This window comes from Pituophis catenifer, unplaced genomic scaffold, assembly GCF_029215685.1.
Source record: "Pituophis catenifer annectens isolate HBS135680 unplaced genomic scaffold, rPitCat1.0.hap2 SCAF_6, whole genome shotgun sequence".
Lineage (NCBI taxonomy): Eukaryota > Metazoa > Chordata > Lepidosauria > Squamata > Colubridae > Pituophis > Pituophis catenifer.
The window spans coordinates 46152588-46178963 of record NW_027256886.1 but is presented as its reverse complement, the minus strand read 5'-3'; the positions used below and the strand labels follow the sequence as shown (position 1 = coordinate 46178963).

At 36.3% G+C, this 26376-nt stretch overlaps 1 protein-coding gene across 1 annotated transcript in view; it reads right to left on the bottom strand.

Moving 5' to 3' along the window:
• Positions 1-26376, bottom strand: part of CFAP58 (cilia and flagella associated protein 58) — a 57743-nt gene that overhangs the window by 5355 nt on the left and 26012 nt on the right. The window contains exons 13-15 of the mRNA XM_070946281.1: positions 25898-26121; positions 23947-24058; positions 23157-23261 (exon numbers count right to left, since the gene is read on the bottom strand). Coding sequence (XP_070802382.1) covers positions 23157-23261; positions 23947-24058; positions 25898-26121 — 441 coding nt within the window. The remainder of the gene's footprint in view (positions 1-23156; positions 23262-23946; positions 24059-25897; positions 26122-26376) is intronic.

Below are 26376 nucleotides of genomic sequence, written 5' to 3'. Positions count from 1 at the left end.
AACACACACTGCCTAATACCACTTCAAAGCTGTGAGGCGCATCATTCCTACTCATTACACTATGCAAGTACATTCATTTTGGAAAATTAGCCACAATTAATTCCCTGTGACAAAATAGAAATCCCTCCTGCCAAGTCTTATAAATATACCATAAATGATTGGTGTCAACAACTATGGACACACATGACACTTTTGTGGATTTACTAATATTTTTAGTAAAAGGTATATTTATTAAGTGCAATATGTTGAAATATTAGTGCATGATCTGTTTCAAAATTTTGATACTTATTTTGTTGTACTCCAATTTTCACCCAAGCAAATTGCAATCTCTTCAGTCTTACAAGCTTCAGTTTTACAAGAACAGTGGACAGACTGAATCTGACAGATGGTAGAATAAACATTCAAAATCATCTAAATAAATTCAGCAGCTAGAAGGACAAACATATAATGTGTCACCCAAACAGCAAACGTATAACAATAAGAATCAGGAAATAATATTGGCAAGGATAATTTAAGTCTTAAAGTAAATCAACAACATGATTAAGTGGCATAAAAGTTCATTACTATTTAAAATTGGAAGTTTTAACAGAAGTTTCCATTTATGATTGGGTATAAAAATAGGCCTCATTTGGAGCCCTTGCCTCATTTTGCAACACAATGTTTCAAGAACAATATTAACAAAGTAAGAAACAATCTAATTATATCTACCAATCTCAGATTCTGAAAGTCTATTTTGATCCAATAAAAACATACAATCTCTTCTTAGAGACAGATTACAAATGTGTGTGTGTGTGTGTCGATAGCTTGCTAGATTATCTATCTATCTATCTATCTATCTATCTATCGATCGATCGATCGATCGATAGATAGATAGACAGACAGACAGACAGACAGACAGACAGATAGGGAATGGATGGATGGATACACATACATACACACACATATATAGGATTAATTCTAATAAAAATATAGTATTTTTTGTAATTTATTTAGCATCAAAAACTACATACATGACATCTAATACCAATTTGATTAATCATGGATATTTGAAACATGTGTTTGGCTTAAACAACTTCTACTGCCAGTGTCCCAATCTGTACTGTGCTATACTTACAAACTCTTAAAGTAAAATTTTTAACAAGCACGTGGGCTTTGTCCTCTATAAAAATATTTTTTTAAAAAGAATTGAGCAGAAATATCTGCAAGCATTAGTCAGAATTCCCTTTCTCCCAAAACTTGCAATGGGTCAAGCAGGTCATCAAAATTGTCAGAACATTTGTGCTAGTGTGCTTATCTGTAAATGTTTCTCAATGCATGATGTCCTGAGGTACTGACAAATGTGTTGTGTATTATGTGTTTCATCTCTTTTTGTGCCAGAAAAGCACCAACAGAGTTGGGAATACCTTTAAACCTTTTGTGATAGGGTTAGCAGTAGTGTTAGCAGTAAATCTCTGCACCCAGAGGAAGGTCATTAGCAAGCATATGTCTTCTACCTATAAGATCTACATCATACTCAAAGAACAACAAAACTCTAACCTATTGTTTTCCTTATATATGACATATATGACACCAGACTGGATATGTAGCCAATCATCTATTGGGCTTGGAAATATGCAGCACAACCACACTTGGGTAGGCACCTGTATATTAACCACTAGTTAACATACACACATTTGTCATACTAAACATTTTTATGCTTGATTAGAAAAAATAACAGCAGTTTTAAAAATACTTTACACTCACTTCATAAATTTGAGATTTACTTGGAGATTTAATTTCAATTAACATGAGCAGAACACTTTAAACTAGTTCCAATTCACAGAATTTGCTTCCAGAAACAGTAAAACCAACAGTCTCTAAAATACCATGCTCCAGAGGGGGATCAGGATGTTCCAGAATTCTGTGAAGAGCTTCATTATCAAATGGGTCAGTTTTACATATCTCTCGGTGAAAGCTGTTGTTGAACTGATTATGTAGTAAATAGGTATTTGATATGCTTGCTAGAACTCTTAGTACTAAATTATATACAAGTAATCCTTAATTTACAATCAGTCATTTAATGACTGTTTGAAGTTTCGACAGCCTCAAAAAGGGTACTTTACAATCTCTAAAATACTTTCAGTAATCATAAAATGTCATGCTTCTACCCACTCCTTACAGTTATGTAACTGCATTTCAGGGGCTTGGCAACCAGCTTCTATTTATGACCAGATGCAGCATCTCACAGTCATATGACCAATTTATCACCTTTTTTACATTTTCTGGCTTTTTTTTTTTTTTGCCAGTTCACAACAAAAAACGCCTATTCAGGAGAATGAATTCAGAATTATGACCATGTAGAATGAAATTGCAATTGTGTTTGTAAAGAGAGGATTATCTATACTTTTTAATTAACTGATTTTCTTAAAGACACTATAAACCCTAGAAAAGCATTCTTAAATGTTTTAGCATATAGGGAAGGAGAAACATTATATTATTTTCATATATTGAGGCCTGAAAATGTTTAGGCAAACTAAACTGAAAAAAATGTTCTCAATAAAAAGAATGTATATTTTAGTGCATGCTGCATAAACAGAGATTAAAAAAAGAAATGTACAGAAGGAATTTGCAAAATGGGTTGAGAAGTTTGTAACTAGTTTACATCCTGAACAAGGAAGAATAAAAAATATTAGAATAAATTGAATGACAAGATGCAGAAATATATTCTCGTGATCTAATACAGAAGCAGATTCACAGAATATTTCAAGCACCCTGAGGAAAAACAAAATCAGTCTGCTGGGATTTTTCTAAAAAAGAATCCTGAATATTATTTATATAAATTATATGGGCAGGCACTAACTGAAATTCTTAAACTCCTCTAAACCTCATTTAAGTAATATGTTAAGAAAAAGGCTGGAGGCTAGAAAAGGAACAAGAACATCTTTGTAGTAAACTATTCCATTTCTACGGTTTTCCACTAATGCTCTGTTCTTATTTTAAACAGATTTTTTCTTTACGAATTGTACATTTTTATTATCTTTCTTCTCTATACTCATTTGTTTGTTCACTGGCATATACCCTACAAAGATATAGAATTCATGCATACATGAATATTTACACATACATGTACATGCATATGTATTTTTCTGTATCTGTATCTACATCTACAACTATATATCTGTCCACTGCTATAATGTATTTAATAGAAGTTAAATTAAAAGGCATTATTAGCTTTATTTTATATGGATATAATTCTCATCAGTTAACATTGTTGCACTCTTGTAAATTTTAGTGGTGACTGATCAGTTTCATGCTCGAGAAACATTCTTCTTCACTTAAATCTGAACCAGAACTTATCTCTGGAATGAACACAACATTTTTCTTGTAGGTTAAGCAACAGTAAATGTTTTGAGCTGCAAAATGGCACATATCAACAAAACAATTCTCAAGCAAAGACAACTTTTAACTATAATTTAAGAATATTTACTGCAATACTATAGATAAATCTAGGGATGTGTAGCTCAGTGGCTAAAATGCTGAGCATGTCAATCAGAAGGTTGTTAGTTCAGTGGTTCGAATCCCTAGCACTGCATAACGGAGTGAGCTTCCATTACTTGTCCCAGCCAACCTAGCAGTTTGAAAGCACATAAAAAATTCAAGTAGAAAAATAGGGACCACTTTGGTGGGAAGGTAACAGCACTCCGTGCGCCTTCGGCATTTAGTCATGCTGACCACATGACCATGGAGACGTCTTCGGACAGCGCTGTTGTTGTTGCTGTTGTTGTTGTTATTGTTATTGTATTCAGACATACATGGACTTGTGCAAATTGAGTGTATCCATCTTGAATCTTTACATAACTTTACCTAAGTACAAAATTGTCTCAGACCTATTGGATCTGATCACGTTAACTAAATTTGAGAATTAATTCAGTTTTTTCATGCTTTCACTGGTTTATTTTAAACCACAGCAAAGATGAGTTTCTCTTTCTTAATGCTACATATTGTATCTGTTTTTTTCGATCAACTGGCATTAAATCCTAACTCTTTCTCTCAGTCCCTGAGCTTATGCAAGTCATTATGTTTCAAGGTACCCAGTTGTTTTTTAAAAAAACTTCAATAGCCAGACATTTTACAAGGGACAATTTTTATAATTTCACTCCATGTGCATTTTGGATGTAAGATCATGAATCAAAACAGCCTGGGTCAAACTTGGCTGCATTTTAAGATAACATTTCTAGAGATTATCTACATCGCTTAGGGTTTATCTGTTTCTATTCTATTCCAACAGCTATGGTAGCATTCAGCCATAATCAGAAATATTGGGGGAAATATCTGATTGCAAAACTACTACTATGATATCATTACACCTTCAGATGTTTTTATACAGTATGCATTATAGTGATGGTGAATAGACAGTTTAGAGGTTTTTCTGTTTGTTTTTTTGGGGGGTTGTTTTGTTTTGAAACTATAGTCCCTCACATAGCATCATATTATTACAACAAGATTATTGCAACATTATTACAATCGAGAGCAACAATTTTATCTTATTCATCACACACACACACACACACACACACGCACAGAGAGAGAGAGAGAGAGAGAGAGAGAGAGAGAGAGAGAGAGAGAGAGAGAGAGAGAGAGAGAGAGAGCTGCTCATGGATTTCATGATTACTTCTATTAGGCAGCAGACAAATTTGTTTGTTTTGCCATTATTTATGTACCCCAAAATAGAATCATATAAGAGACCAATATAACTCATACATACAAATGCATATATATCTATATTTGGGCCAATGGGCCATCATTTATTAAAACTCTGACATGCAGATCTATTCTGTATTTTCCTTTGTATTTGCCAAATCTTTACCTATTTGTTAGGATAATAAATGCTTAAGGACTGGAATCCTTATGCGTTTTCTCATCTTTCCAAACAGATTTTAATGCTCCCCTTGTCTTGTTTTAGTTGAAATAATGGCTTGGGAAGAAAACAAGCAAATAAATAAAAGCCATTCCATGCAATAGTGCAGAAAACAGTTCTGAACTTGTTGCTGTCTTATAATGACTTGCCACTTTCTGAGGAAAAATCATTCTAAACCAAGTGGTTAATTAGGTTTGCTGGGAAAACACAATGCAGCTGTAATGTTGCCCATTATACTGGCTGAGGCAGAACAACTAGCGTTAATAATAGAGTCAAAGCTCTAAATCGTTTTGTGGGGATATTTACAGGGAAGACTGAAGTGGTAGATGATGTTATGCATTTATGTCTTCCTGAAATAGTTAACAAGACTTGTCTATCACAATTAGTAACCTTTCTTTAAACTTTAAATGTTAAACGTTCTTTGAGCTGACATGTATAATGAACAAGCAATAAAGTTATGTCATCTTGAATCTTTCAGTCTATGTTCCTATTATAAGTGAAATCTGGAGATCCTTTATGCAATATTTCCAAGCCTGGTATTAAAATAATACACTAAAAAAATTACAACTTAAACTCTATCCAAGCATTTTACTAAATATGCCAAAAGAGAAAAGGCTCATGCAAAATCCTGCTCCAAAAGTCTTTGCGTATGCCAGCTCCACTTCAGACCTTTAAAAATTCAGGAGCATACCAAAAGACTCTGGGGCTTCTAATTATGTTCATTTTCAAATGTACTTGGAATCCTTCTTTACATCTTAGTGCTAAATATGCAAAGATGGAAATAGAGATAACATGCTCAAAAATTTCATTGAGTCCTCCTCCAATCTCCAGTTTTGCTCTTCATGAATTCAGCGGGTCAGTTAAATAACGGTCTTAACTGGCACATGATATGAAAAATATCCTTGTCATATTCACCTATTCCATTTAATAAAGGAACATTCACAGCAAGCAAGCAGGACACAATACAAGCTGTTTTGATGCTGAGGGACTGGAAGAAACCCATCTTACCATAGGCAGCTTATGTATAGGACTAGTCAAAATACTGTGAGTCTTTCTGTAAATAATAGCCTTTAACAAATGAATATTCGATGTTCATTTTTATTCTGTTCTGTCAATTTTCACAGTCACCTTTCTGTACTATGGTTATGCTGTGTTCTATTTAAATCTTGAGAATAGGTAACTTGAATGACTAGGAAATGGTGGAGCCCTTGGTGCTCCATGAGTTTGGTTGTTAGCTTGCAGACATTTCATTACTCAGCTAGATAATATCATCAGTGCTGTCCCAGATAATGTTACCTACTTGATTAATTAAACATCTGCATTGCTTAAATTCATCCTGAGCTACATATATTTTCTTCTTTTGAAACTAGGAAATGGGTGAGATGTTACTGTGGCTCATTCAGTCAAACTCTTTTTCTTGAATAGCTACCTGTATTTCTTCCTAAAAGAAATAATGTAAATCTCTATTTTTTTATATCAGTGCATTAGGAAAACTGTTCAAGAATTCGAGTTGTTGTTGCCTTTTATTATTTTTACAATTACTACACAGCCCTCATAGATAACAGGGCATTTAAAATTAATGTGTTAACTAATGTGTTATTACTATTATCTTTGATTAATAAAGTATCTATACACAATTTCTTTCCATATGTTTCCTAACTGCAAAGCCATTAATACTAAAATAGAAAAAAGTTATCTGTTGAGTCACATGGTACTCATCACTTCTTTCAATAAAGTTTCAGCTAGGATCTATCCTAATATATATCCTAATATATCCTAAACTAAACTATCCTAATATGTGTGTGTGTGTGTGTGTGTGTGTGTGTGTGTGTGTGTGTGTTTTCTTTTCGTAGGTCTTTATGTGTATTTCTCTTTAGGTCTCCCAATGGGCAGCAGAGTGTTTGCTGGCTGCCAGAAAAAAAAAACAACCTAGAAACTAGTGGATTGTGATTTCCTTTATTGTGACAATTTCAGACATTTACACAATAGTCAATATTCAGAGACAGTATATGGTTAATATTGAACATTAAAGACACAATACAAGTAGTCTTTGACTTATGATAATTGGGACTGAGATTTACATTGCTAAGTAATGTAGTTGTAAAGCTTGCCATCAATTAATGACAACAATCCCTGCAGTCCCATTGTTAACTGAATCCCATGGTCCCATGGAAGATGACCCAACTTCCTGTCAGCTTCCCACAATTGAAATCTGTGGGGAACCTATTGGGAAGTTGGAAATCCCAGGCCAGCAAGCAGGTAAGTGGGAAAGGGAGACGGTGAGGGAAAGACTTGGGAGGGAGTTTAGAGGGTTCATGAGAGGTGTGCAGTTTGGGGAGTATGCATGGGATGCGGCACAGATCAGGAAGGGTGCATGGGGGTGTGGCACAGGTCAGGAAGTATGCACAGGATGTGTAGAGATGTGCAAGAAGTGCTCTACAAGTTGGGAAGGATGTGCTGGGGTCTGGTACAAGTCAGGAAGAGTGTATAGGGGTGTACGGATGCACAAGAAGCACCAAGTCAAGGTGGGTGCACGGAAGTGCACATTTGGCTACTGACTTTCTGGAAAAGCTGGCAAGGAAGATTTCAAATGGCAATCATATGATTGCAAGGGCATTTGGCAAACTGGTTGTAAGTGCAACTGCCAAACCCCCAGATTACGATCAAGTAATTGAATGGGTCCTGCAAGCAAAGGCCAGTTGTAAATCTCTTCATTTAGCATTATCATAATTCAAAAATTACTAAACAAATGCTCTTAAATTTAGGACTTCCTATAAGCATATACATTATAATAATTCCACATTGATTAAAAATATGATTTCTACAAAAATTTGAGCCAACACTAAAGGATATATTCTTCTATTCCCTGTATAATCTAACTGAATGAATAAGCACAATAAACATTTGGGTTTGAGATTAAAATTTAGTCATGAAGGTAAAATGCTAATTTATGAGTGAAATTACCACCCATAAATTTGGTATTTACACTGTCATATTGAAATCTTCTCAATAATATTTATTTTAATTTTACATGAGCTCTCTTATGCCTAAACAATTTATTACCACAGGATTTTGTGTACATTTTTAAAAGAGAAAAATACTATTGCAGAGTTTCCCAACATTTCTGGTTTTGTGGACCGAAAGGGAGAGGAAGAGGGGATGGTTCTGCACAAGTGCCGGGCAATTGCGCATGGGCACAACTCCATCTATGTGAGCAGTGGGCGCTCATTCATACTGCTCATGGAAATGAAGCGCATGCACTCGCCTGCTGCTCATGCAAGCGGGGATGCATACATGCTCACCCACCACTTCTGCAGCCTTGTTCTGAATGGCTCAAGGCCCGGTAGCAGACCATGGCCCGGGGGTTGGGGACCCCTGTACTATTGGATCTATATATGACTTTTTAGTATATCAAGGATTACACAATTTATTTCTTAATGAAGACTACTTTTTGCATTTTCTTTTAGCTAAACGTTTTCTGTATCCAGTTTCATTATGATAGCAATAACACTTAGACTTATATACTGCTTCACAGTGCTTTACAGCCCTCTCTAAGCAGTTTACAAAGTCACCATATTGCCCCCAACAATCTGGGTCCTCATTTTACTGAACTTGAAAGGATGGAAGACTGAATCAACCTTGAGCCAGTGAAAATCGAACTGCCAAACTGCAGGCAGCCGGCCATTCTAACTACTGTGACACTACAGCTCTTGTCTTTAAAATGACAGGTTTCTATAAGGTTTTATGATTTCATCTGTGTTAATCTGAACATATAGTTAAATAAGTCAGACTTTTAGCCAGTTAGGGATAAGATCAAATTTTAAAAGGAAAACTGCTTTTTCAAAGTGTGTAGTGCTTTTTCAAACAGTTGTTTTTGAACAAAGACAAACCTATATTAATTCCATTTACTGGGACACTTTCCTAAATATCCTTACAAAATTACTTTGTTAGTTACTGTTCATTGATGTAGTTTAATAATAGTATACAAATAAACACATGTTCCAAACAAGCAAGTGAAGTGCCTCTAATACTAACCATGCACCCTTGGTGGCAAAAAACAAAACAAAACCCTTGATACTGGGAAATTCAAGAAATTAGAAACATAAGCAAAGTTGCCTCAGAGCTTTTAGACACCACTGTAGTTATGCTTTCCAAACTCAATTATTGCTTGATGAGTACACAGTAATGAATTAGGCACCGTATCTAGTATATATCTGTAATATGATCAAGTGTCTCGCTCTAGTGCATAATGTTGCTTTTGTGTAACAAAGGGTGGTCATTTCTAACGCATTTGTTTTCATAATGTCAGCACAAGCCACTGTAAAGCTACGCACTTTGAAAAAAGTAGGGTAGCATATTCCATTTTAGATTTATTTTTATTAACCTGGTAAATACACATGCAACTACGCGGCTATGCATTTTTAATGCAGGCTTACAAATAAATATTGTATAGATTTTTGCAATTCTGTAGGTGCACAATGAAAAACAGCTTACATTAACAATGTGGTGGTGGGGGAGATTACAGGAATTTCCTGCCTCTCTTCCTCTCTGCCCAAAGTCAGAGAAAATTATGCAGGAAAGTTCCACTAAGCAAAATTCTATATTTTCCAACTATTTCTACCAATAAACGTTATAGGACTTGTAGAACATAGTAAACATGTTGGATGAAGTTAGCCATTCTGGTTGGTAAACTACAATCCATTTCTTAAATTACTTATCAGGATGGCTTATCAAGATGTGCAGATTCAATTAAAACTTTAGTAGGACATAGAAACCCAGAACAGTACATACGATCATAGAAGATATTTTGTCAAAAATAGAATATTGAGGAGTGGGCCAATCCACATTACAGTAGTCCATGCAGGAGATGACTAAAATAAGATATCCTGATCCTGGAATGGGCACGCTTGGCATATAACCTGAAGTTGTGGAAAGGCCTTCAACAATTACTACATTTTTTATCAAGCAAGACTTTTGAATCCAGAAGAACTCTCAAACTGCACACTGGGTCATCTGGGGCAGCTCCACCCCATCAAGAGCTAAATAAAGTAAATTCCAAGATCCAGGTGACCCCAAAACCTAAAGCCACTCAGTTTGCCAGAGTTGCCTGTTGTTCCTCTTTCGAGCCCCCACAGCCTCCAGACACAAGACATGATGTCAGCACCAATGCTTCATCTGAGATTTTCAGTTGCTGATTTTGGCACATGTTCACCTCTAACCATGTCCACTATGAAGATGGAAGCACTGCTGCTAAAAAAACCCCAAATGCTGTTGGATAGAGTGTTACAGTTAACAACAACTTTGCAGGTCTTTTGACCCATCTGAGGCAGGGTATTCCTCATACAGCATCTGTGTGACTTCCTTGTTGGCAAAATCACCAGTACCATCTCCTGAAAAGTGGCGGGGGGGGGAGGGAAAGCCAGCACATTTGAATTATTTCTGATCCAAGTACCTTATAAATTCAGCCCCAGGTAGAGGATTTTGTGGATGATAGAACCCAGGTGGGATTTATTATCAGTCTGATGACAGTGGCAGCTGCTAAATGAACTATACAGTTCCTCCTATAACAAAGCCCTTACTTAATTATTTTCTAGAATTTATAGCTGAAATTATGTTTAGGGACTATAAAGAGCCATGTCAGCAAAAGTGCTCAATAGTATAATGCACTGTAATTTCTGGGTTATCACACATTTAACCTGAATCATGGTGGCACTGATGCACCATGAGAGCCTTGGGAAAGAGACTTTGAATGAATTGGCAAAGATGAAGCAATCTACTGTACTAAAGTTAATCCAGCTGAATAGATGGCTGGTTTGAATCTACATATACTCAGCATTGCTGGAGTGCATTTTATAGCACAGGCAATAAAGAATATTCAAAACTGATTAAAGTGATAGAGGAAGAACTCATGAAGTTGAAAGGAACCAGACCGTGCCTTTCTGAAAAAGGACACCATGTAAACATAGTGGGATGGCAGGGTATTTTTACAACAAGGACCCAGAAGAGGTGAGGGAAATATATTCCAGGAGGGAAGCAAATGCTCTGTGGTTCAGAAGGGGCTGCTAGTATGAGACAATGAAAGTGCTTCTTTGGTTTAAACTATTCCTTGACATTGACTGTAAGAACCAAAGCCAGGTTCTCTGTCTTAACTAAGCTGGATCCTGGGATTTCAGGTAACCTTGTTCCTATCATATAGCATGAAAAACATTACTTCCATTTAAATGGAAACCACTAAAAGCAACCATTACCCAAAGAATCTCCCTTTTGCCTTTCCAGGTAAAGGATGAAAAGGAAAAAGCCAATTTCTACATAGCAAAAGTCATATCTTTCTTTGTAACCTTAGGGATGGAGTTCACAATGCCCATTATCTTATCATAAATTTGTCTCAAGGAATAAGTACTATTCAAGTGAATGCATGGAGTCCTACTGCTCTCTAGTGGCAAAGTTTATTTTGACAAGGGAAGGAAATGAGCAAAAAAGAAAATAAGCATTGCTACTTTCCAGTGTCAAGATTTGCTTTTAAACTGGAGTGGAATGCAAGAGAGAGAGAAAGAGAGAAAGAGAGGGAGAGAGGGAGAGAGGGAGAGAGGGAGAGAGGGAGAGAGGGGGAGGGGAGGGGGAGGGGGAGAGGGAGAGGGAGAGGGAGAGGGAGAGAGGGAGAGAGGGAGGGAGAGAGAGAGAGAGAGAGAGAGAGAGAGAGAGAGAGAGAGATTGTCCTTATCTCTGTGTTGAGATCTGGGCAGGGTGTAATTTGAGGGCAGGATGCTATGAAGTGTTTTTCCTCAAGTAGGAATAAACATCTAAAACATCAGTCATATAACTCTGCCATTGATCAGTTCCCAGGGGCTTCAATTACAGCAGGATACCTGTATCAGCGTCCGAATTGGAAACAGATTTACAGCAGAGAGTCATTTGGTGCTTAATCTCTCTGGCAGCATCTCCTATTACATTTGTCAATAAAGTTTGCAGAACTAAGATTTTATTTCTTTATTACTACAACCTCAGTAGAATTACAATTGCTTGTTTTGAAGCATACATTTATTGGGATGCCCAATAATGCCATAAAACTATAATGTCATAGTATGTGGCAAGTTGGATTCTGTATTGATATAAAGACTAGAAATAAGGAATAGCATTGCAAACCCATCTATCCCACTCCAGATATTTTGAATATACTGTGATGCCATTCAGTAATAACTGGAATAGAATGGAAAAGAGAATCAAAGGAAGCTTATTCATTCTGTGCTCAACTTTACTAAAGGCTTGAGAGAAGGCCCAGGTTTTCAAGACTCTTCAGGTCACCAGTGAGCGCCATCCAGATCTCAGGGAGAATCTCATTTCAGAGTACAGGAGCTGTTACAGAGAAGATGCACTTCCAGGATACTGGTATAATATATATATTTAATTGTGCCAACTCTGCCATTTCAAATCATCTGGAAAGATAAGTGGTCCCTCACTTATGCTAACAGACTTTATGCTACGTATAGGTAATAATCAGCATCTTGAATCACATCTGGAAGCTAACTGGCAACCAGGTGTCAGCCCTCCCAGATAAACCAGATAGAAAAAATGGCCTGATGAGCTCATTTTACACCAATATAAGGCTACATTAAGGGAATCTTGCAAGTCTGAAGGTACAAATCTCCTGCCATCACTTTTAACAGTCTGATAAATTAGGACAGTCTGACTATTGAGCAACTTTGGGCTCTTCCCTCTCTTGTCTGATTGTTCCCTAGGCAACATCTCTTCCCATCACCCCAGATCAATCCCGCATACCAGTACAACTCATGAAAAGAGGTATTACATACACATACCAAGTATGGACTAGCTGAAGATTCTGGTGGTCTTCAAGGGCAGCCTCAGTAGTCTCATTGCAGTAGTAAAGCTATGAGACTATCACGGCATGAATGACTGCCTGAAGGTCCCCAAATCTAGGAAAGGTATCAGCTCTGCAAAGGCACCCCTGATCATAGTTGCCCTTGCAAATTGAGCAGGAGCTATGCATTTAAGGAGACTCCAAAATTTTGCATCACTCTTGAATGGAAATTGCAATTCTATCCAAGGTTAGATACCCCAGATTTGTAGAATGCAACGAAGATCTCAGTGGCCCAACACCCACACCTACTTGGTCTTGGTAAGACTGAGTCTGAAACAATTCTTCCTGATCTAAACTTATACCATCTCCTGGTACAAGGGCAGAAACTTGACAGTCTCACTTGGCTGGCCTGGATCCAAAAGATAAATGGGTATGAACAGCATGCTTATGATACTGAACTACAAACTGGCAGATGACCTCACCCAGTAGTTTCATGTAAATGTTAAATACAAGAAGACAATGAGTAGAACTCTGGGGCACTGCCCAAAGGAGAGGTCATGAGAATGATCTCTCCTCCCCAATTAGCATTGACTGGAACCAGCTCCAGAAAAAGTGTCCTCAGTTCGCAGCTCAGGAATCAGTTCAAAAAGGTGCTGTGGTTGACAGCATCAAAAGTGGCTATGACATCAAGGAGCACAAGGATGGATGCACACCTCCATCCTGGCTCTATCACAGATCAACTACAAGCACAACCAAAACTCTCTCAAAATGTAATTTGTAACTGCTTTTATATGTTTATATGTATTATAATAGGACAATAGATTTCCTGTGTTTAGTTCTCATAGTTCTCATTCAGCAGCAAACTATTTATTGCAAATTATATATACCCTTTACATGTCTTTCCTGCTACAATGCCATCCTCTTCTATATCAACAGTTGACAAATTGATAAAAAGAGTTACCCCTAACCTGTAAAATACTAACCAAACAAGTATCATAAGAACAACAAAATGTAGACAGAAGATGCCCCTCATTGGCAGTCAGAACTAAGGTTTGGCTGCCTATAAAGAACCCACAGTAAAAAAACAGACCTGAAAATAGGGATCATGTTTTAGTGCCCTCTTCCCTACAGAGATTCAAATCATCTTTATCCTCTATAGTTATCAACATGTCTTCATATATATCCTTGTTTTCACCCCATCTCATAGATCAAACCAAATTCTTCATTACAGGTCAGTCAGCATAAGTAAAACTTACCAAAAAATAAATTGCAAAATAGAGCTACAAAGTAGAGCATCAAAAAGAAAGTGTACAAAATAAAAACATACACTTGTGCTCACATTATTTTGCTGGTCAGCCATATGTGAATTTTATAAGCTCAAAAGCAAACTTTGCAATGCCAGGAGTTACCTTGGAGTCCTTATCTGCTAATAGAAATGTTATATAAAATCCTTCAATGCATCTCAGAAATGGAATTGGAAGAGATAGTAGGAGGTACCTTTGCATATATCTCAACAGAAATTACAATATAACAGAATATGAATTTTTTAATATTACCATCTTTACAAGAGCAAAATCATTTGTATATGAGATTCTAAGAAAATTTCCCTCCAGGTGTGCTGATGGTATAATATTGAATTGTACTAATGTATATAAACTTGTCAAAATTAATTGTTGTGAGTTGGTATTTTACCCTAGCCAAGAGTTTACTATACTTTGACTCTAATGCTTGATGTTTTATCTTTCTTTGCATCCAGCCTACATGGAACATGCACCTCCCCATAAGCAGCACCTATTTAATAAAGCTAGCAGTAATGGGATGGTAAATGAGAAAAAGAGTAAAGTCATTGGAATAAATGGACAGTTTTATCAATGGAGGAAGGGACCTTAGATCCTTGAGAATTAGTCAATCAAAAAAATGACAAAAAATGTAAATTAATCACAAAATGCCAATCCAACAATAAAACAAAGAGAACATCACAAATAGGGGAGTTGCATCCATCTTATCCAGGGGCTGGATAAATTGCCAGGTGTTCAAGGCTTTCCAGAACATCATCAGGAATATTTTACCAGGTAAAGGGTAACTTAGATAAACATAATAAAGTTAGTGAAAAGACTAGAGTAAAATCAAACATACATATTGGCATATAGGAAGTCTGTGGTTACAGGAAGTAGAAGAAAACTGTTCCTAGGCTCCCTGTGCCTGTATGTATATTTCTAGTATACCATTGCTTCCTAGAGCCCTTAGTATAAGGTGACCAGATGTCCCGCTTTTGGCGGGACAGTCCCGCTTTTGAGCAATTTGTCCCGCGTCCCGCGGCGTTTTAAAAAAGTCCCGATTTTTCATTCTGCCTCCTGAATCCCCGCTGATGGCTAGAGGGAAAAAAAAACTCTTTAAACTCTTGCCGCGGGGCTTCAAAGGGCCGACCTACAGCTGATCAGTGTTAAAAAAAAAAATGAATAGACCCATGCCTGCAAAAATAGAAAAAACAGCCCCTGTTAACAGCTTCCGCTAGGTTAATTAGCTGCAAAAAGTTCCTGGAGCAGATTTTCCCCCCCCTAGCTATACTGAAAACAAAGGCGAAAGCGAAACTAAACCTGCAACGTGACAAAATGAGGCAGAGAGAGATTTCTTTCTTTTTCTTTTTCTTTTTCCTCACCAAAAAAGGTAGGTACAAAACTGCAAACAATGGGAAATTTTGGGCAAAAGAGGAGAGTTCAAGATTTTAAAACACAAAAGAAAAAAAGCTCTATTTAACTAGGGAATTGTAATAATTGAGATACTATTAATAATTGTATATTGTGTTGAAAGCAGAAATGGTTAAGTTGTGGTTTGGAGGAATATATGGGGGAAATTATTTGGTTTATTATTATTGGTAAATATAATTAATTGATTTGTAAGAAATTAGATTGCATGGAAATAATTGGAATATTCATGTTCATATTGATTAATATACAAAAAAGATAGTTATATAACTAATTGATTTATATTAAAATGTTGAATTTGTATTAAACAACTGTATTACATAATTACATAATTAACCAATGTGAGGATGGATATAAAAATAGATGACAATGGGAAGGGGTATAATATAGAATAGAAGGGAAAAATTGAATTTGATTAAGATTAGAGATGAGGATGAAGGGTAATATTGTTTTTTTTAAAAAATAGATGAGGAATAAATATGGCAAAAAGGAAATATAGAAATTGTAAATTTAATTGAAATGACTAAACGCTGTTTAAATTTGTGAACCAGCCAAATATTCTGTTCAAAGAAAATACATTGCATGTTTGTATGTGTGTTTCTAAATTCTAATTATTGCTATTTATTCATATTTGTTCTCTTTTATTCTTTAAAGTTTAACAATTCATTCTTAATCTTAATATCTTTATATTTGCTTGGGGTTGGCTTTCTTCCCTTTCATCTTTTTTATTGTACAGCAATCTTTCTCCTCAAACCTACCACCACTCTCTTTTCTTTCCTTCTTACTTTCTCTTCCCCCCACCCTCTTTTTCTCCTCCCTACTTCCTCTTCCTTTCTCCTTCTCCTCCTCTCTTCCTCCCTCTCTTACCCTCACTCCTACTCTAATTTCCATTCCTTCATCCCTCTCTATTGCTGTATCCTTTAATGCATATGGACTACTCAGAGGGCTGAAAAAGTTATTTTTGACTGGTCCTCACACTTTTGACCAGTCCTCGAACTTATGACTGTCCTCACATTTTACATTTTTGCCCTATCTTGTCATCATGGTGAAGAGAAGCAGTTGTGAAATGAGTGACATGGTTGTTAAGAATGCTGCATGGGCATAAATGATGACCAGTCATAACTGCGAAGACCGGTCAAAAGTGCGAGGACCTGTCAGAAATGACTTTTTTCAGCCCTCTGGTTAGTCCTTTTGTGCATATGGACTACTCAGAGGGCTGAAAAAGTTATTTTTGACTGGTCCTCACACTTTTGACCAGTCCTCGAACTTACGACTGTCCTCACATTTTACGTTTTTGCCCTATCTTGTCACCATGGTGAAGAGAAGCAGTTGTGAAATGAGTGACATGGTTGTTAAGAATACTGCACGGGCATAAATGTGAGGATGGTCATAAGTGTGAGGACCAGTCAAAAGTGCGAGGACCTGTCAGAAATGACTTTTTTCAGCCCTCTGGTTAGTCCTTTTGTGCATATGGACTACTCAGAGGGCTGAAAAAGTTATTTTTGACTGGTCCTCACACTTTTGACCAGTCCTCGAACTTACGACTGTCCTCACATTTTACGTTTTTGCCCTATCTTGTCACCATGGTGAAGAGAAGCAGTTGTGAAATGAGTGACATGGTTGTTAAGAATACTGCACGGGCATAAATGTGAGGATGGTCATAAGTGTGAGGACCAGTCAAAAGTGTGAGGACCTGTCAGAAATGACTTTTCAGCCCTCTGAGTAGTCCCTATACACATAGCCATGGCCACCCGGTCACATGACCAGCTAGCCACGCCAACCCAGTCACATGGCCTCCAAGCCACGCCCACCCAGTCACATGACCAGCTAGCCACGCCCACAAAATAAGCCACGCCCACAATGTCCCTCTTTACCAATGTTAAAATCTGGTCACCTTACCTTAGTACCTTATAGACGATTTTATTGTAACCATTGCATTTTCCATCAATATTTACAACTTCCAAAATTCAAAGTGTTCAGAGTAAATGGTTTTTTTTCCACACAAAAGAGAGAGTGTGGTTTACTAATAAAAGTGTTAGATTACCATTAGGGAGACTCAGTTACAGTCTATTTTCAATCAGGGAAGCTTATTTGTTGACTTTAGGATACTCACTCATTCTTAGCTCAATTTATCCAACTTTCTTGTTGTGGGGGAAAAAATCAGAGGAGTTGGCGATATGAATTGTATTTCATGCCCCTAGAGGATAAGTGCACGTAAACCAAACTAAATAAATTAAAACTAAGTAATCCTTATTATGCACCATAGCACTCTAATGCATGCAGTCAATTAAATACAAAGTATAAAACAGTTCCTTTTTTTAGTCTCTTTTGTGTGTAAGCTTTATAAATACATATGTTTGCTATTAAGGAAGATGAATAAGTTATCACAGGATTATGCAGAAGAAAACAGACAGGTTCTAATTTATTTTTCAACTCTCCCTGAACCTATTAAATTAAACTATATTAATTGCTTAGTTGCTGAAAATAAAAAACAAAGGTAGCTCTTCTGTCCTTCTGTTCTTCGTAGTAATCACTAAAGAAGCAAGCTACAAATGTCTTCCTCAACCTTTTGTCCTGTGCTAAAAGCATTTTCCTGAGGGACAAACAGTTCTTCCAGAAGATCCATGCTTGTAGCAATTACTCAAAGTAAACAGAGCTATAACACATAGGTATGAAATATGCTAACCAGAAATTCAGAGGTGACTGGAATGAACAAAGATTAAGGCTACATTTTATTATTTATATTTAATTTAAATATTGTCCTTTCAACATCTTATTGTTGTGTGAATACAGCACAAATAGACTGACAATTAGCTACTATTTCTTATAAATATCAAATCTACTTAGCATTATATCTAAACATATGCTCTAAAGTGCTAAAGTGTACTGCATGAGATCTATATTTATTCTTTATTCACTGAATTTCCCAGTGCTCAGAAAGCTACCACAGATATTGAACAAACTCTAATGAAGTTATAGCAGTGACAGAATATCATAAGGAGATGAATTCCCAGGAGTGAGGGGTACATTCCAAAGGAGTAAGAAGCAACTCAGTCCAGATGTTAGGTGTGAGAGGAAAAGGGTGAAAATAGCCTCTCCCTAATAGTTCAAGGAATATAAATGCAAGCAGTAAAGTGCGCAGTCTGGCAAAATTTTGTCTATAGATGTGAAACAATAAAGAACTCAGCTTAGAAGAATCTCAATATGTCATTCTTGGTTTGAGGCCTGACAGTCTCTGTTTTAAAGTATTCTGAAAAAATTAAGGTGTCATGCTCGTAAAATAATTTCACTTTTATCCAAGTACCCTTGGTTTTGTAAGTTTAACTGACCCAGCCACAATGAAAGCAGTATTAAAATGTATATATTTGAGGGAATGGCAGAATTTCCTATAGCAAATCAATAGCATTTACAACTTAAGTATATAGGGAAGCATTTACTTTCATATCACCTTTACCCATAACAGAAAATCTTAGGGAATAACAGAAATTATCAAAAAGGGATATTTTTCCTATAATCACAGTACAATTCCTGAGAGAGAAAGTCATGTTGGAATCAATAGTAATATATTATCTATCTATAGGTACAAGGGCTTTAATCAAATTATTCATAAAATATGGCAGAAATGTTGTTCATTGAGCTCTGAGCTTGGCGGTTTGCTTGCAAACGTTTCATCCCCATTCAAGGAGACATCTTTAGTGCACTTTGGATTGTGCTTGTCTGTGGGAGCACTGGCCTTTAAAATCTTTCTGAGTCCTGGTCTAATTTCAGGTTGTATGATTGGCTGGCTGTAGTTGCTGAGTCATAGTCCTTGGTTTTAAGTACCATCTCTGTGATGTAAATTAGTGCTGGTGGTGTTATCACCAAGCTCAGAGTCAAACCAACAACATAACTAGCAACCCAAACTACTAATATTCAAAGATATTTCAATATGGCAGAAATGGCTGGGTTCCTATGTACAATGTGTTCCTATGTACTATTTTAACAGCAACTATTGTCACAAGAATATTTTATTTATTATTTATGGGATAAAATCCTAATGGACTCAACAATATCATCTACAATAGTCAGTAATCAAATTTCCAAATGTTTAACATCAGTGTAAGCAATAGTATCCTTAATTTCAATTTGATGCTTGAGGAGACTGTCATTCATGAAAAACTCATAAGCAATGTAATGGCATCATGAGTCTCTAGACAGTAAGATTTTTGTTACATTTTTAGTTTCATAACTGTAGAAAAAAAAATGACTATATTTCAGAACCTGCAAATCACAAATCCCAGTTTGAATGTTAAGAATTACCAGAATCAGGATGATTTAATTACTCTGTTGGGTGTTTTATTATTCTGTTGTTTTACTGTAATTACTCTGCAGATCAGAGAGAGTTAGTTTATTTTTAATTATATCAAAAACTCCTTCCAAATATCAGCAACATTTGGGGAAATTGCCTGTCCCACAACGTAGAAGATGCAGATGTTGGTTTTGAAAAGCAAATATAGACATTATTCTATTAACAAACTTTCAAATTGCAAACTTTTGCCAATATGAACAAACCTTTCCACACCCAGAAGTTGGAGAAGGCAGGAAAGGGGCAGCCTCCCTTGCACCTCACATGCTGTAAAAGAAACCCCTCCTGAACCCTCTTGACCCTGGGATCCTTTAGGCTGGAGTTGCAAACAGGCGCATCACACTGACAGCCTCACAACAAAATCTTGCTTGCCTGTTGAACTTGCAAACGAAATAGACTTATGAACACTTTCTCAGTATATATATAAATAGGGCAGAGGTGAAATGCTCCCGGTTCAGACCGGCTCGGACGAGTAGGTAGCGATGATGGCCGGTGGTTTGGAGAACCGGTAGCAATGGAAGCTGGAGGCTCCGCCCACCCACCCCATTCCACAGAGTTGGGGAATGTACCATTCCCCGTCTCCTACTGCCCACCTTTCTCCCGCAGCTGGCTGTCAGGGAAGGCAAGCACCCGAAAGGTACTCACTCTCTTTCTTGAATGAGCCGCTCTGGTCCACACACCGGCTGCACAAGTGCACACTGTTTATTTAATTCAGTGGCAGGTTGGATGTGCACTTGCGCAGCCAGCGCGTGGACCAGACCGGCTCATTCAAGAAAGAGAGTGAGCAACTCCGGTACCTTTCGGGCACTTGCCTTCCCTGACAGCCAGCCGCAGGAGAAAAGTAAGCAGTAGGAGTCAGGGAATGGTGCATTCCCCGACTCCGGGGAATGGGGCGGGTGGGTGGAGCCGTGGGAGAAAGGTAAGGACACGCCGGCAGAATAGAAATTTAAAAAGTTTTCCTACTGGGTTCTGTGGGCGTGGCTTGGTGGGAGGGGGTCTTGTGACTGAGTGGGCGTGGCTGAGTGACTTTGAGTTGGCCACGCCCACTCAGTCACAGGACACTCCCCCCCACCAAGCCACGCACACAGAACCGGTAGGGGAAAATTTTAGATTTCACCCCTGAAATAGGGGACTACCAGTAGCAGATCTTGTTTGAGAGCCAGTTGGGTTAAGGCATCAAACCAGAAACTGGCAAACAATAAATTCTAGTCCTACTTTAGGCATGAAGCCAATTAGGTGATCTGCCAGTCACTCTCTCTTAGCCCTAGGAAGGAGGAAATGGAAAATCACTTCTGAAAAACCTTGCCAAGAAAATTGCAGGGACTAGTCTAGGCAATTGACAAAAGCTAAAAACTGATTCAAAAAAATAATCAAAGAAAATCTTTTTTACAATAATCTTGTTTAGTATTCATTAATTGCATTTAATGAATAATATCTATGGATGCATTAATAATGTTCATGTTTCCTACAGTGCATTACTATGAATGTCTCAAAATTAAATCTCAGTGAGTTCAGTGGGGCTTTCTATTAAAAAAATGTATATAAAATGGCAGTTTATCCACTCATTCATTGGGGTGCCATTAAACTCAATGGGCTTGTTAGGATATATGTATAAGACAGTCCTATTAAAATCCAAAAACTGAAAGATTCACCAAGTATAAAGAAAAGACAAATGGAAAATTTGAACTGGAGTTACAATTTCTCAGCATTCTATATGTACTCAGGTTTGAAATCCTGAGAGAATTCTTAATTATTTTTTTGAATCTTAGTAAGTTCCCCTATATACCTTTAAAATGTTTTTTTGCAGGGCATATCTGCATTTGCTATTCTGTTACATATTTCTGAAAATCAGAATGTGATTTTTAGAATGCCTATATCGGTCAGAGATCTCCGGTTTTTTTGTTCCTAAAATCAAACTTCTTTTTAATCATTGGGAGTGATCCACGGTTTTAATGGTTTTGCACCATTTAACATACATTGCAAATGCCTCTCTGTTCATTTATAGTTCTACAATGCATTTAAATGCATTCAGGTTCATTTACTGGTTGTAATTACAGAAAAAAATCCTTGGATTATTCTCCCTTACCATCCTAAATCCTTGTCTAATGAAACAAACAAAAAAATCTAGTTAGGCAGCCACTAAATGTTTCACCAACAATATAGTCTGTTAACACATATATTAAAGTAGTTTTTGAATTTGAGAAGGGATGTATGAGACAAAACTATATTCCATCAATACCGGCTTCCTGGTGAAAGAAACAAATTTCATTTTATTGAGTAAAGTAAAAAGATGCACTAAAGAGCTGTAATAATGAGTAATCATAGAGATATAGCAAGAAATATGTTAAATTTTCATCTCTTACTCAGAGAGCCTGAATAAACTAGCAACAGAACTATTCAAAACACCAAAGTAAATCTCCCAATCTACAATATGATGATGATCAAACAAACAAAAAAATCTAGTTAGGCAGCCACTAAATGTTTCACCAACAATATAGTCTGTTAACACATATATTAAAGTAGTTTTTGAATTTGAGAAGGGATGTATGAGACAAAACTATATTCCATCAATACCGGCTTCCTGGTGAAAGAAACAAATTTCATTTTATTGAGTAAAGTAAAAAGATGCACTAAAGAGCTGTAATAATGAGTAATCATAGAGATATAGCAAGAAATATGTTAAATTTTCATCTCTTACTCAGAGAGCCTGAATAAACTAGCAACAGAACTATTCAAAACACCAAAGTAAATCTCCCAATCTACAATATGATGATGATCAAAGCAGCAAGAAACAGATCATACCAAGGTAAAATCAACAACCCACTTAACTCTTTTGATACTCTACTGACTGCTTTTTTGTTTGTTTGTTTGTTTGTTTGAGAATAGCACTTAACAATAGTATTTAGACTTAAATAGCACTCTCTAAGCGGTTTACAGAGGCATGAACTTTTACTATTTGAAAAGAGATTAGGGAAAATTTTGTAAATGAAAATGGAGATATAAAATACTAAGTGGTTTATTTTTATAACCCTTGCTGGACTTTTGATTATTATTAAGATACGCTGAAGATTTAGAGATGGACTTATAGAAAATTGGGTGAGGCTTGAAATGAAGAAATATTTGGTTGACTTTTAAGAGACTGTGATAAGTTATTGATGTTGATTACACTTCCTGGAGATGAACACTTCATTATATTACTTTTACTTGTTTAATATAATCCTCAATAAAATTACTGAAAGGCTATTAATTATAGTGTGTGGATACAGCTAATATATAATACAAACATATACAAAACATTAGTACATTCACTGAAGAAAATTGCCTTCTATAATCTGGAATAGAATCACAAGCAATACCAAAGGGCATATTGGATGCATTCAATGTCAAATGTACCTGGAGAAGTAATTCTTTTTCAACAACTTCTTCAGTCTTGCTGATAAGTCGTTTCTGAAGTGCATGTATCTTCTGTATCAACTCATAAGTACTTGGGTCACTGGCCTAAACAAGAGGAATATTTTCCTTGGTTAGTTGCAACTTCTAAGTATAATAGTATTGGTGTAGATACTTTCCACACCAATATAATAAAACTTGTTAAAGAATAAATAATGAAACTTTAATTGTGTTAAATCATAAATGACTTGTCATAAGAAAGATTGGGCAGAAAAGACAAGTTTGTATAGGTAGTTGGTGACAGCTCACATGAAATTTCTACTTCTTAGGTTACTAATTTGGACTATCAGGTCTAAATTGCTTCCACAAAAGGCGATTGTGAAGTCTTCATATGGAATATTTATTTATTTTATTTTATTAGTTTGTCAAAAATGTACAAGATAGCAGGTATAAATATGAATATAGACATGAACAAAGGAAATGAATACAAATAAATGGGGGCAGTAGGACAGGGACAGTAGGCACGTTGGTGCGCTTATGCACGTCCCCTTTATGGGCCTCTTAGGAATGGGGTGAGGTCCAAGGTAGACAGTTTGAGGTTGAAGCTGTAAGGGTTTGAGGAGGTAACAATGGAGTCGGGTAGAGCATTCCAGGCATATATTTAGAGCTTGAAGAGAAACATAGGCAGGCTCAGAACAGACTGTTGGAAGATCCATTTTAAAAATGTCTTATTTTCTCCTTTTCTATTCTTTAACCAATTATCAATTCAAGGGAATTTCGGATTTAATTATACCTCTAATTTTCTCCATCTGTGAACATTCATTGGATTTTCCAGCTCTTCTTCCAAGGCTCTACAGCGCGTCCGTTCCTTCAATAACTCCTTCTGCATATGATAAACTTCCTGCCTTCAAAATAGATTTAATGTAAGTATCATGAACTCGGTTAATGAGCTCATATTTAAAAACTTGTTTAGCTCTCTCCTCTGCTAAAAGGTATTTGTACAATCATCATTAACTCTCATGCTTTCTGACATATTTTTACTGATCCTGATATGTTGTGTCTGATATAATTTGTAGAAGTTTCAATTACTGAAATAAAATAATTTTACCGATTATTATAAATGACTTTACGGTATATGAGTTTTATTATACTATTTTCAGATTCCCTATTTGCTTCTTGCCAAATATTATAGTAAATGTCATTATATAAATAAAATTCACCACATCTTCTCTCAAGAGAAAAATAGAGAATCTGAAAATAGTATAATAAAACTCATTTATAATAATTGGTAAAATTATTTTATTTCAGTAGTTGAAACTTCTACATATCAGGATCAGTAAAAATATGTCAGAAATCCAACTCTGTAATTCTGTAATTCTGTTATACCCTGATTCCCCCAAAATAAGACTTCCCCTGATAATAAGCCCAATCGGGCTTTTGAGCATATGGCAATAAGGCCAAGCGCTTATTTCAGGGTTCAAAAAAATATAAGTCAGTGTCTTATTTTTGTTTTCTAAATTAAGCAATAGGATACTGGCACTCTGATTTCAAAAACAAATGAAATACAAAATGGGGAAAAAAAACCTGTTGAAATCTTCAGATTTTATTTAGGATTTTGTAGTAAAATAACTATGCTCATATACTTTCCCGATGTACCCTAACGCCACTTTCTACTTTGCGCAGTGGCTTTGTTACTACCAATTATCTTCCAGAGACTTTACTTGCTATTCTCCCCCTAACCCTGGCTTTTGTGAGTGCAATTGGAGATACACACGCACTGGCCCGCCACTTCCACAGCCCAGTTCTGAATGGTTGAAGGCCTGAAAATGGGCCACGGCCTGGGAGTTGAGGACCCCAAATCTAAGTAATTCACTGAATTGTAATACCTTCATGTTGCTGTTTATCAAGTTTATTTGCCAGACATATAAACAAAGGTAATATTTGAAATGAGTGTAGTTTCAGAAATTTTATGTTAAATCATTATTGCTTTTTCATGACTAGTTGTCAACCCTGCTAGGTACACCAGACCATGAAAATAACTCTAGCAGAAGGTTTATTTATTTATTTATTTTATTTTATTTATTTTATTTTATTTGTATACCGCCCTTCTCCAACAGGACTCAGGGCGGTGAACAGCCATGGTAAAACATAACATATAAAATTTAAAAGCAATTTAAAAAACATTAAATAATTTTGGCTATCCATTTAAAACAACCCGGATTAAAACCAATTACAAATTAAAACCGAAGGGATGGGATCAAGCCAGCCCGGCTAGGTGAAGAAGATGTGTTTTCAGGGCCCGATGAAAAGTCCAGAGGTCTGGTATCGTGCGTATCTCTGGGGGTAGGTCATTCCAGTAATTAAAACTACTTTTATTGAATTAGCTATAATTACAGAATCTTGCAAGTCTGATTTACTGTACCTCCTCATATTTCTTATACTTCAATGAATTAGAAAGGTGTCTGTCTGAGCTGCTTCCAAATATTATCTGGATGTTCTGGCCTTAAAAAATATTTAAGCCCTTTGCTTAAGCAACAGGTTCTTCATATCTCCACCAAATTCATCTTCCATACTCTGTACACTATTGACTGATTTGTTTTAATTTAAATCTATATTATATGAAGTCACCCAAAGCAAATCCTTTTCTAACATACTGTAGCTGATATGACAATACAAATCTTTGTGATATGTGAAAAGAAACAATCCTTGGCATTATGCCAGCTAAGTACACACACTGTTTCTACCTTAGTTCTTCCACATTAGCCACACTCTTGCCAAGTATCGCCTTTTCCCGCCGAAGTTTTTTTATCTCCAACTTAAGTAATCGGATGTCTTCTAGTCTTTGTCGATACTGCATTTCTCCCTTATTGAGAATTGATTGCTGAATTTTTATCTTCTCATACAGAAGAGCTAATTCATCATTACGACGAACTAATTGGCTCCCCAGAATGTCCCTTTCGCTAATAACCTGCAAATAATACCGACAAGACATAATTTTACTATTCATAATGAAACATCTTCACTGGCAAAAGCATACAGCTTCAAAATATTACATCTCATCAATACACTATTGGGAATGTATTGCCAATTGTTGTTTGTTCAGAAGGCTAGACTTTCAATTGGACTTAGTATGTTATTTCTACTTCCCATAGATTTCATTCAGTGGGTTAGTGCAATACTCTCCATCTAAGTTACATTGAACATTTTAAAAATGTTGTTGTTG